Below are 13,007 nucleotides of genomic sequence, written 5' to 3' on the forward strand. Positions count from 1 at the left end.
TTGGTTGAGCCACTCACCACCAGTTCCAATTTCTCCTGTTGTTTTTTCTAGTTCTACTTACTCAGCTTGAACTTGGCATACTACTCCTGGCCTTCATTCAACACATTGAGACCTCTAAACATAAGCCTGCAAGGTCGGTTAGAACAGTATCCAACTCTAGACTTCCTTCACTCCTGGCAGACAGCCTGACTCAGTTAAGAAAAGTGGGGGCCTCACCTTCACGTAGTCATATTCACAAAGGTACGATGACTCCAAGTTGAAGTGCATGAAGTAAAGCTTGATCCGAAATCCTTCAGGGACAGTGATATTCCAAGTCACCTCTGAGTCGCTTGGATAGGAGTCAGGATAGCCAGGGGACTGAATCTGGCCAAACATATCATTTAGCTCCACAGTGTGGCCCGAAGCCTTCAACAGGGAGAAGCACAGACCGTAACAGAGGAGGAGCCACCTGAAAAACATGAATGTGGATCTATTTATTCTCATGGACACAGGTCACCAGCACCTGACTGGATCTGCAGCCAGGAGCTCAGATGGTCTCAGAGCACTGCACCTGCAGTTACTTTGTCTGCTGGTCCTTGCTTACCCAGTCTGTAACCTGAGCGGAAGTAACTCTATGATTTCTAGGGTCCATTCCACATTTAGTCATTTGAAAAGTTGCTAAGAGTTTTAAACTTTTCCAGAAAGTACATTTGGCACGCTTACATAATTTGCTTTACTACTGAAAATGTAAATTTTACAATTAGGTAAAATTCAGCATCATTTCTTCAGTTCAGCTTCATTTATGAATCATTATGATGCATTTTTTCTAAAAGATGAGTAATAATAAAATGGTAGAAGCGGGATACATTCTCAGTGATGAAATCTTCCAACCTTAAACAAATTCAACATGTTGAAAAAAATATTTCATCACAGCATCAATCAAGACATGCAAAATCTTGAATAAAGGCAACATGAGTGAAATGGATCATCTTCCTCTTGGCAAGAGGTTTAATATGAGGGTAAAAATGTTATGATTCATTTCTAGAGGAATGAAGATATTGGGCTGTTAAAAAAGAGTTGCAAAAGAAAGCAGAGAAAACAAAACTTACAGAAGGTAGCAAATGTGAATAATGGAGTAATGAGGTTCAACAAGCAAGCCTGGCCAAAACCCTAATGATCAGTGCACAGCAACACACCAGGTGTCTAACTTAGTGTGTCACGTCCCCTACAAGACCCAAGGCATTAAACATCCCAAACTTGGCTCATCAACTTCTCTCCTAAGAGGCTGATGAACTGATTTCTGATATTCAAAAATGTGTTTACCATCCATCAGTTTGCTAAGTTTACCATTCCCTTTTCCTGTTACACCTTGTGTAACAGTCACGAGGTTGTACCTGATTCTATTTCCTATGTTTTGGAAATCCCTCTCCTCTCTTAATTTAAACCATCTGCTCTGGAGTATCGCTATAGCATCCTAACAGTCTCTTTCCCAGTTGTATCATTCACAAGGTGATTATATGTCCTCTGCCAAGGTGGGTTTTCTAAAGCACAAATTCCATCATGTTGTTCAACTGTGCCACAGCCATGGGGGACACATCTGTTCTCTGTAAGGCTGATGAAGCTGGTGTTGATCCATTTTTCCATGTCCTTCTTGATATCAACTATGCCACTTCCTCTCATGACTTGGTTTCAGTGCCCATGACCCCATCCTTCGCGTGCTGGTGTCTCATTTATCTTTTACTGCTCAGCTCAAAGCTTCCTGGGCTATGAAGAATCCCTCATCCCTCCAGATCGTACATCTCCTTGGGTCTGTCTCCCTGTACACACCTCTGTTAAAACAGCTGTCACACTGTACTGCATCAGGCAAAAATGTACTTGGGTTTAAATCCCATTTCCTCCACTTAGGGCAACAAGGTTCTTTGAGCTTCAGATTCCTCGTATATAATATAGAGGTTATAATCCCTAACTTACAAAGCTCATGTGAACGTCAATTATGGTGCATGTAAAGGATGTCACAGAGAGACTGGTATCTAATAGGTTATGAATGGATGAGGAAGAATTAATGAATAAAAGAAAGTGGGCCAGAGTTTTAAATAACCTAAAAAGTCAATGCTGAGAAGCTATACTAGCATTTTTGATTAAGTTAAAGCTTTGCTAATCAGAAAGTTATTTCTCTGCCAAGACCGCCTTCCATGTATTCAAATGCATATTTCAGTTTATATGCTTACAAATGAATTTTTGAGTCTGTAACAGGGCAAAACAACTACGTGCATAAATTATTTAGCTATTTCTTGAGCTATTCACATAAAAAGTAGATAGATAAGCAGGAAAAGGTCTAGAAAGATACACATCATAGCATTACCAGTTTGTCTATGAAATGGGAATGAATGTTTTGAATTTTGTGTACAGAAAATGCTTACATTTATCTAGAAGGACCATGTATTATTTTTTTTCAATAAAAAGAAAGTGAATTTATTTAAAATTTTTTAAAGGCCCCTACAATAGCAACACGTGGGATGTTGTAAAGAAAACAAAACGCTTGAATCCAATAGCCAGCGTCAATATTTTCTAAACCAATCTGTGGAGGAAGACTTCACAGGCAGAGAGAAGAGAAGGTTTGGGTCCAAGTTATCCAGGTTGCTGGTAGAAATATGGAGTCCAGAATGCGGGGCCCAGCCACTCCCATCTCCAAGTAAGGAAATGCATTATGGTTCAGGGCTAAGAGTTCAGGTTTAGCTAGCTGAGGCATGGAGAGGAGGTTCAGCTAGAGGTCTTGACTTTGTTTATCCTACCATTCTAGAGAAGGTATAGGAAGCCTGTGCGCTTCCTCCTTTCTTGTATGGTAACAATAACGCTTCCCACAAGGTTGTTACCCCCAGGAGCATTAGAAAGGGTTTTTAAAAAATGTCCAGCTTTAGGCAAACATTGTGATTACTCCATCCTGCTGGTTCCCGAAATGCAGGAGTTAGGAGTGAGCTTTGGCTCTCTAAATCGACTTCCCTGCAATAGAGACAACAAGATTACGTAAGGCTGAAAGGTCAACATTCTCCATGTCTGCTTTTTCCAGACCACAGTGGGGAGGCTCTGGGCCTATCAAGGGCTGGAAGCTGCCTGGTCCATCTAACTCAGGGGCCCAGTGCCGTGTGTGGTGGGCAACCAATGAGTGTGGGAGGAAGCCTGTGAAGCTTTCTGTTCCTCTCTGTTTGCATCTTGAAACAGTTTCAAACATATGAGGCAAATATCTCCTTTCACATAATGGGCTTGAGCATATGCTTGCCTGCTTCCTTGCTTAAGGGTCTGTAAATCGAAGAATGTAAGTGGCAGCTTTCATTTCACATCATGTTAGGACTATTTTTGGCTTCTTACACACCAGGCACCGGCTGTACAATTTCTGACACCTGTTATCTATCCTCCAGTTAATCAAAAAGTTTAGCTACATTTGCTTGAAATGTCAGAGTAATATATAGAGCTGGGATTTCATAGGCTCCACTGTAAGAATCTGTGCATAAAGATACATCAGATGCCTGCGTAGATCTCGTATGATTTTAGAATGAATAGTGATTTCTAGCCTCCCCATTCACTTCCCTCATTTAACTTACACAACACTAAGATACCATTTTTAAGCCTAAGAGTTGGAACGGATTGTATGGCTTTCTTACACACCACCCTCATTTGACAGATGATGAAAAGATACCCCGAGAGATGTCACATCATGCCCAATGGCATATGGTGAAGTAACTTCAACAGAGAAAGAGGATAACAAAAGCTCATGGAAGAAGTTGGGTCCATGCCCATATCATGCCCAGGCATCTGGCCAAAGCAATTAATCCTGTGAAAAATAATTTTAAAAAAACATGGTTGTATGTAGAAATTTAAAAAATACTAATGCGTGAGCCCTTCCTCAAGAGATCTGGGGGTAACTGGTCTGGAGTGAGACTCGGCATTGGTGTTTTATAAAATCCTACAGTTCAACAGTTCATTCTGATATGGGGCCAGGATGGAGTCTGGTGAAGTATCATAGCACAGATGCTGGCCTTGGAGCCCAAAGATTCAAGCCCATCAATCTGGCTTTGGGCAAGTTGCTGCATATATTTTCTCCTCATTCATCCATCCAAACTTCATCCAAAATCTGAAGACTAGATGAGACAATACCCATAAAATTGCTTTGCAAATTCCAAAGTGTTGTATGCGTGTAGACAAAACCTTTTAGAGACTTTTTTCACGTGGCACTTTTCTAGCCCTTGCTTCACTATTCAACAGTTGCATTAAATTAAAACAATAGTTATTAAACATTTAAGCAGGGAGCAGACACTATGTTAGCTATTGGTTATACAAAGATGCACATACTGACTAAGGTGTTATACTTAAAGAGGTGCTCCAAAGACAGTAAGAGATGTAGCTCCAAAGGCTAGAACAGAACAAAGGAGGAGATGCTATCTCTAGAGGATGGAAATTAGGGAAAAAGGAAGTGTACTGGAATTGGTTGAAATAATCAGGTGGAAAATAAGGAACAGGGCTTTTCTAGACTGAGAGATAAAGGAGCACAAAGATACAGGGCTGTTAGCTCTGTAGTTTGGCTAGCTGGCACTTTAAGTTATATGGTGAGATTCCTATCCTTTGCAGGTAAATCAGACTATCATTCTTTGGCATAAGGACCTTTTTTTTTTCAGTGAAAAGAAAATGAAGATTGGTGGTAGGAATACAATAAAAGAATGCTTGATTGCATTTAAGGATCCGATTATTGCTCTGAACACAGGCAATTGGAATTAGAGCAACCTATTGCCTGAAGCCCCTCATTGGCAAAGTTACTAAGCGACTCTGCCAAAAAGAAACAAATAGAAGCACCCCCAATTAAAAGAAAAATTAATAAGAAAAAGGATATACATGACTTCACAGATCCGTAGATTTCTCTTCCCCACTTTTTTGGTGTTTCCACTAACGATAACACTTACATACAATAAAAATAATTAGGATGATTGTGTTTTCAGACCTTCAGACAAAAACATTGTAAGGAATATCTGAAGATATTCCAAGTGGAATTTAAAGTCCTGGGTTACAGAACTCCAAAAGCTCCTTAAAAAAAAAAAGGTTGGTATCCCTTTAAGAACCATTTGGTACAATTCATAGCTTGATTCATGTCACCAGCTGCCTCTGATTTCAGTGAGAAATGCAGAAATTTACAGGGAACTGTAAAATGGGGACAGGTTTTTAGTTTTCTAAATTGAGGTTTAACTGGCAAACTTCTGAAGGTTTAAGAAACCACGAAGCTGGGCTGTGGAAAGCTGGTTTCTTTTCCGGTCCGAACAAATAAATACACAAACACATACCTAACTCTCAAAGTGTCCGGAGAGAGAAACCAGTGCGCGTTGCAGAAGGGAAAAAGAAAAACTAGCCTTGTGGGCACCAGGAAGACAGCCACCCTGGCCGGCAGGCAGCACCCTGTCCTGACAGAGGGGGAGATCTGAGCTCCAGCAGCACCCAGGGCAGGATTGGCACAAACTCTCCCGCTTCAAGTTGCACAGCTCGGGAGTCCCAGGCATCCAGCGCCGCCACAGCTCTCTTTGCAGAGCCCAAAGGTTTGACGAGAAACACCCAACCTCCCACGGGACGCGCAGGTGAGTCTGCCTGGAGACAAGGTCAGACCCTCTCTGCGGCTTGACAATTGGTCTCCGAAAGGGTACAGTGCCCTCTCCTGCCTTGGCACTCACCTCATTGTGCTGTCCGGGCTGCTCCTGGCCGCCTGGTCTTGATCCCCTCTGCCGGACTTGTCTGTGAGCTCGTCCCCGGTGTGGTGGTGTCAGCGATGCCTTATCTTTGTTCTGAAGTCCCTGTGTGTCTCTGGAATTGGCTGGCATTCTCCATTCAGGTCACGCCTTCCCCTGCCTGCAACAGATCCCCTCTCCCCCTCTCTCCCTCTGGCTTTCTCTCTCTCTCTCTCTCTCTCTCTCTCTCTCTCTCTCTCTCTCTCTGCTGACACACTCAGAAGAACCTGACGGAACAGAATGTGTCTTCTTCCTTAAAAGATCTGCTTCCCTAGCTCCCTCCTTTACCCCAATGGCTGACTCCAGCCCTTTCCTTGAGACACAGTAAGGGAGAGGCACTAGCAAAGGTATTGCTCCTCCCCCTCTCTCCCTAAGAAACAGTGCAGAGGGACAAAGCCTAATCTCTCTTCAGCCTCCCTCACTTAATGGCTGTAATTTTTGCCCTGCCTCTGGACACCAGCAAAAGAAAAGCAATGAAAAGAATCAGTCATCTCACGAGACAACTTCAGCATCTATGTTACAAGGGGAAACAAGATGTAAATTCCAAAGTCTCAGTTTTTCTGCAAACAACTTGTGAACAGAGTTGCAGACCTGGATGGATGATGATGGAGCACCGAGTTCTGCGGTTTGCCAGCTGCTCTTCCCATGCATAAGCAATGTTGTGCTGCTGTTTATCAGCTTAGAGTGTATGGATTGCAACTTGGCCTGGGAGGGGCTGGCACTGGCCAGAAAGCCAGTTGCTCCCTCAGGTAAAGAAGGACCCCGGTCCCGTGACCTTCAATGCCCAAAGTTTGTGGGAGAAATTCCATGGAGCCTAGGCTGGGATGAATTATAAGGAACATCCACAAAATGCTGATAAGACTGAGTGGAAACAGACATTCCTCCCCCATACCCATTTCACAGAAATAACAGTTGACACTGAATAGGGTGAGATCTCCAGCAAAGTAACAGTGCCCTCTACAACAGTACCCGCCTCTCAACAATGGTGACCCACATGGAATAGGCATGGGACATCTGGGTGTAAAAATATGCTTTTCCAAACATCCTTTCTGTATTAGATGTCATTTGCATTGCTGTGCAAACTTTTGAGGGTCTACTGCTGTACACTGAGGACCTCGAGGCTTGGAAAGATGATATAACTCATCAAAACACTCCAGCTCTTTGTTTATCACACTACTAGCAGTTACTTACAACAGACATGGTGTCAAGGGTTTGGCATATGAATCCTTTTCTATCATCTTTTTACTTGGTATAGGTAAGTAGGTAATATGTCCATTTTCCAGAGGAGGAAACTTCTAAGATAGCTTAAGTAATTCATCCAGGGCCATACAGTTAGAAAGTCTTTGAGGAAGAATTTGAATTCTTACATAGTATGCAACCATGCATGTTGCTAATATAATGAATATAGAAACAAACACATGCACACGCATGCACACACACACACACACACACGCACCATTCATGGAGTCATTTTGAAAAGGGTCTTAGATTTAGAACTTAGTGTACTGTTTCCCTCCTATTCAAACTGGCTGTGCACTTTTGGGTACAATACTTTTCTGGTTCTGTCTCCTCATTTGGGAAATGGAGGTTGCTTTGAAGCTTACATGAGATTACGTCTGGGGAAATGCTCTATCTTATTTTCCTGCAGGTGGCAAACCAGGCTCTCCACCCTCTGCTAACACTAATTTGCTGCATTATGGGGAGCAATTCTTGTCCCTTTTCTCTCTAATTCATCCGTTTAATACTTTCAGATGGTCACCTTGGTCACCAATGCAGGTGCATTTGGAGAAATGAGAGGAGAAAACATGTTCGAATTCAGACATAGTTGCAACAAAATGTTGCTGTTTCAGGCAGGGTAACAGGAAAAGCCTTTAAAATCCCCATTTAAAAGACTCTTCTGACATCAAATAAGTCACACAAAACAACATTTTAATGATTTAAGTGTAAATGAATCAGAAACACATGGACTACATTTCTCTTGGAATAGCTAGGCTTTAAAAACTAAAGGAAAAAGAACTTGGCAAAATCCACACAGTTCTGTGCAAAGAGGCCCCGCCCGATGGACATTCACTAGTTTTGCACCCAGGCTGAGCTCACCTTCCCCTAATTTGGGGGCATGCACTAGGAAATGCCATCATCTGTTCTGGTTATGGGCACAGAGGGAAGAGGTTGGGAGAAAAGGCCAAGTGTCATAGAGTGTAAAGTGTCATAGAGCAATTAGGCCTCTTGGAATAATTCCCTGGCCATGTTTTTCCAAGACTGCCAATGTTCAATGACAGGCATTTGAAATATGCTCCAAGCCAAAGTTCTGCCAATATATAGCAGATCTGATATGAGTGCTTCCCTGGGAGCCTGCCAGGCTCAGATGAAGTCTGTATGACAACAACTGCGAGGCTGAGGAATGGAAATGAGTGTGATCAGGGCGCTTTCCCAACCGTTGTGGTGCATCTGTGACATTGTCCTGTACTATTGGTAAAAACTCTCCAAGGTGTCATTGACAGATCAGGGGCTCTGGGAGGAATGTAAGGGCCATTGGTCTGGGCTCTGGAGAACTGGGCTCCATGCCTATTGGCTAAACTGTATGTGATCTCAGACAAGTCATCTGTTTTTGTTGTTGTTGTTGTTGTTGTTGTTTTTGTTTTTTTTTTTGTGGAGAGGAGAGGACACCAGGCTGCTTATGGGCTGGACTGTGCTAGGCTCCTGAAGTGTCTAAATGTGGATGTGGAACGGCAGGATGATCCTGCAGTGAAGGTGGCTAGGTGGGTTGCTAATCTGGAAAGGAAGAAAGGGACTCCAGAGGAGACCTCACAACATCCTCACTGTCTTTCTCTGAGGTCACAGTAGTGCTACCATTACTGGAAATTCAACCACAGATATTCAAAAAATGATCTTTGAAAGAATTCCAAATCTTTGAAAGAATTTTTAATGTCTGACCAAAAACATGGTTTAGATATGTATACAAGGAGCTAATGGGTCGCTATTCAGAATCATAAAGCATAGAAAGACAGAGGTGAACTTGTTGCCATGGACCTTGGAGTTATGGTCAGGGAAAGGAGTCAGGAATTAGTTACTAAGACAGTGCATGCCACAGCCTTTTCTACACTGGAGCATTTTGGTTTACATGTTCTACCAAAGTATTTATTTTGTGTAACTCCTGAGGCAGGGTTTCTGGAATTCCACGTATGTGTCAGGAAATGTAAAGAATTTGGGCAATGGATTTTTTAATGGCAAAAATCCGAAATCTAGGCTTCCTATAGACTACTTAAGAAACTGATAAATAGTTCAAACGAATGCAGATAGAAACAAACTTTGGATTGCTCAGCACATGGACGACAGAAGTCACAGCTTTTGAGATTATCACTTCAGTTCATTGAAATAAAATGTGGGGAATTTAAACAATGTGGGTCTCTGAACTTTATTCCAGGAAATTCAGATTCAATAAATCCGGGATAGAGTTCCTGAATATATAATTTTAAAATTTCTCCTGGCATACTTTGCTCCCTCCTCTTTTTGGGGGGAATATAATTTATGGCTCATCTTATAAATTTGTGATGACTTATATTTGACAAAAAATTTAGTACATACCAAGCACTTCTACATACATTATTGCATATAACATTCACATCTTTTTTACAGATGAAGATACAAAGGTCCAGAGAAATCAAGTGTGATGTAAGTGGATGATTAATGTCTAGAGCCCAGGTCTTCTTAACCCTAATATCAGGGCTCTTTCCCCTCTTCTGGAGACTTCTGATATATCATGGAGGCTCCAGATATTAATGAGACATCCCATCATCTGATTACAGTATTTTCAGGTAACTTATATTGGAAAATAAAGTATAACTGTTGGTTTTGTTGTGGGCTGAATTTGATTATTCCCCTCACCCTTACCCCAAAAAACTAAGATATTAAAGTCCTAACCTCAGCATACTATTATATTGAGCTTTGAAAGAAGTGACTAAGACAAACCGCAGTCTGTAGAGTGGATTCCCATACAACATGACTAGTGTTTTTATAGGAGAAAATTAAGGGGAAGACATGTAGACGATGACAAAAAGATACAGGAAGAAAACAGGCACCTGTCAGTCCAGGAGAAAATTTTCAAAAGAAACCAAAGCAGCCAACACCTTGATCTTGGACTTCTGGCCTCTAGAATTGTGCAAAAACCAGTTTTTGTTGTTTAAGTCATTCAGTAGTTTTGTTCTGCTAGCCTTGCAAATTATAATGCACCCTCCACACCTCCTTGCCTTTGGTGCCTACATCCATTTTATGCTAATTATGTCAGTTAGAGATCTAGCTTCTCACATTGTTTTCCCTCTCCCAGAGTTCCCCTAGGTGTTCCTGGGCCACCTGGATCCAGCAGCCCCATCTCCAGAGCAGGAGAAAGGAGGTCACATAAAGCAGATATTAGCTGAGCTCCGGCTGTGTGGTGGGCAGACCCTGGAAGAAGTCAGAGTCTAATTCCCTTCCATTGTTTCAGGAGCACTAGGTTCCCATTCTCCCTCCACAGCCTTTTGTTCTTCTACATCCTGCTCATCTCTGCCACTGTCACCTCCTTCATTGCTGTCACGAGAACTCAGGCACGTGCCACCACTGCTCACCGTATCTTCTGGATTCTTCCTGACCACCTGGGTGACTCTGAGCTCTCAGAAGCTTCCCTTTTTCATTTTCATCTTTGAACAAGATACTGCTTTCAATTTTCCACCAACTGAAAGAGAAAAGACATGAATACTGGACTGAAAGCTTTACGAGGATGCAAGTTGACACATAGTATAAAAGCTTTATCTAGAATCTTGGCACTAAAATTTCAGTATATTATGGGAAAATCCTAACAATAACCAGAGAAAATAAAGGCATATTCCTGCTAAAAGGATGAAAATGAAGTTACATCAGAAATAAGGGGGAAATGGAGGTTAGCTTAAAGTATAAAAGGAAAAAACTTAAAATTCATAATTGTTCACAGATATGCAAGTAAGAGCGATTCTAGATATACTTAGCCTCTAAAAGCTTCCAATTTGCAAGCTTTTTCACAACGATTTACTAGAGGGAGGCTACCAAGGGAAAGAAAGGTGGTTAGACACAGTTGGTGTCTGGAATATTGTGGAAAAATTGATGCACTCATACAATGCATTGGAAATTCAAAGTGACACAGACAACAAAGGATAATCTGAGGGTTTAGGTAAAATAAAAATGTGTTTATACAGGCAATCACCAGTTTACATCTGTCTCTGAAACACTTTCACATGGACAAGAATTTTCATTGCAGTACTTTTTGTCAGGGATAAACCTGGGCCTGGTTGGAGAGAGGCTAACTATAATATAATTCATTCATGTCGTGAACTATTTATCACACACTAGGAAGGAGAATGAGAAAGAGAATGTGTCCCCATAGATGTAGCTGCAGTATTTATTAATGAGTGCAAAGATTAGGTGGAATTTATATAACTAGGGTATGGCTTATTTCACTAAAAAACCAATAGATTCACTAAACAACATCTATTTTGTATTTTCCACGAATATACTGCACATATTTGTTATATTATAGAAAAAAATATGGAAGGAGATATATCAAACATAAATAATTATTGGTATGGAGGAAGTGACCCAAAGAGATTTTATTCTTTTATGTTCGGGTATCTCCATGTTTAATTATTTGACTCAACAGACATTTATGGGTGTTTTTCTAATTTGTGGTACTGCCTTTAGTGCTAGGCCTTTTAGGTCAGGGCCAGAGGTTTGGTTGCATTTTTAGTACAACTGGAAATCACTGATGCATTGTAAGCAGGTTGAGGTGCGGTGCAATACACAGTTATAAAATGTTCCTCTGGGTACTGTGAAGAGAATGGATTTGAGGAGCCAGAGGAAAGGAAAGCAGTTACAATATACCTGTTAGGACCCAGACCCTTGGTGGGCATAGAGCCTGGAGTCCATGGAAATGTTTTGATTTTAACTTCTTTTAAAATCAGAATAAAAAAATAATTGAGCATGAACTATAATTGACTTTATACCAATATGGCATGAAAATGTGATTTTTAGTATGTTTTTTAATAGGTGAGAGTCCTGAGTGTTATAGACCATCCCTGACTTTGCAGAATCCTTTGGTTGGGCCAAAGAGTGACCATAGACATGGTCACAGAGGCACAGGGCAAAAAGCAAAGACAAAATAGGTTTTGGAAGTAGAAAACCTGAACCTGGTTAAAAATTTAGAGCACAGAGTGAGGCAAGGTGGGGAAGCAAAGACAAAGTGCAGGATTTGGACTCAGAAAGGCCTTGTTTCCATTTGCCTGAGATGGGGAAGAGAGTCCGGAAGCCGTGGATATCAGAGCACATGGACCTCACAGCGCATGGACCTGAAATGCCAGGCCCCACATGGCTGGTAAACTGGGCTTCCCAGGCTGGTGATTCTCTTTTTGGGCCGAGTTTAATGGGGAAGTTCAACAAGGTGAATTTCTAGCCCCTGACAAACTGGTCCCAAATCTCCCAAGTGGACCAAGAGGGCTGCTGATTTTTTAGGCAACAGGGAGAAAAAAATAAACACACAGAAAGGTTTCCTAAACAGAGAATGACATAACTAGATAGGTTTTTTTTTGGTTTTTGTTTTTAAAAGCCCTCTTTGGTAAATGAATGGGAGACAAGAACGAGGTGTGAGATGCAGGAGGATAAATTAGGGTGTCAGCTACACTTACTGTTCCCAGGCTGCTGACTCTTGGGCTGCTGCCAGCCTCAAGGAAAACGTCCTGAAGCTAAAGTCATTTGGAAACGAGCTGGAAGGACCTCCAGACGAGTCCCGGGCAGAGCATATTTTGGCTGAGACTCTGGGCATCTGGTGTACATGGGCCTGGTGGCCCTTAACAGTTTTTTGGCTAAACCACAGGGCAAATTTAAACACTTTCAGTTGTCACAACATAGCAAATCTGAATGACAATGATTTTTTTTAAAGAAGGATTTTAAAAATAAGAATACATCACAGAAGTCATTCCAACACAGCTGGCTGTTTCTCATGCAGTTTTTTTCATATTCATGCATTTTATTTTATAAAATCAATTACCTAATTGACAAAATCGTGTCTGTTTATGGTGTTCAACGTGATATTTTGAAATATGTACACATTGTAGAATATCTAAATGGAGTGAATTAACATATACATCATCTAGTTTATTTATTTATTTTTTTTGTGGTGAGAATATTTAAAATGTACATTCTGCGATCTTCCAGAGTGCAATACATTGCTGTTGACTATAGGTACCAAGCTGTGTAATAGATCTC

At 41.4% G+C, this 13,007-nt stretch overlaps 1 protein-coding gene and 1 long non-coding RNA gene across 5 annotated transcripts in view; one reads left to right on the forward strand and one right to left on the reverse strand.

The window, feature by feature from the left end:
- Positions 1 to 6,092, reverse strand: part of Masp1 (MBL associated serine protease 1) — a 66,338-nt gene extending 60,246 nt beyond the window's left edge. The window contains exons 1-2 of one of the 4 annotated variants that reach the window (XM_063261220.1): positions 5,688 to 6,092; positions 217 to 448 (exon numbers count right to left, since the gene is read on the reverse strand). In XM_063261220.1, coding sequence (XP_063117290.1) covers positions 217 to 448; positions 5,688 to 5,692 — 237 coding nt within the window. In that variant the 5' untranslated portion in view covers positions 5,693 to 6,092. Of the gene's footprint in view, positions 1 to 216; positions 460 to 5,687 lie in introns of those variants that run through there. The other 3 variants (XM_013160272.3, XM_005006872.4, XM_063261219.1) reach the window with 3 other exon arrangements.
- On the forward strand, positions 4,985 to 12,743 carry LOC106029209 (uncharacterized). The gene is made up of 3 exons (XR_001202903.3): positions 4,985 to 5,594; positions 9,378 to 9,413; positions 10,066 to 12,743. It is a non-coding gene; the product is annotated as an uncharacterized LOC106029209 (long non-coding RNA).
- The last annotated feature ends 264 nt before the right edge of the window (positions 12,744 to 13,007 follow it).

Source organism: Cavia porcellus, unplaced genomic scaffold (genome assembly GCF_034190915.1).
Source record: "Cavia porcellus strain 051 isolate PalLab524CR breed Dunkin Hartley unplaced genomic scaffold, mCavPor4.1 scaffold_14, whole genome shotgun sequence".
Lineage (NCBI taxonomy): Eukaryota > Metazoa > Chordata > Mammalia > Rodentia > Caviidae > Cavia > Cavia porcellus.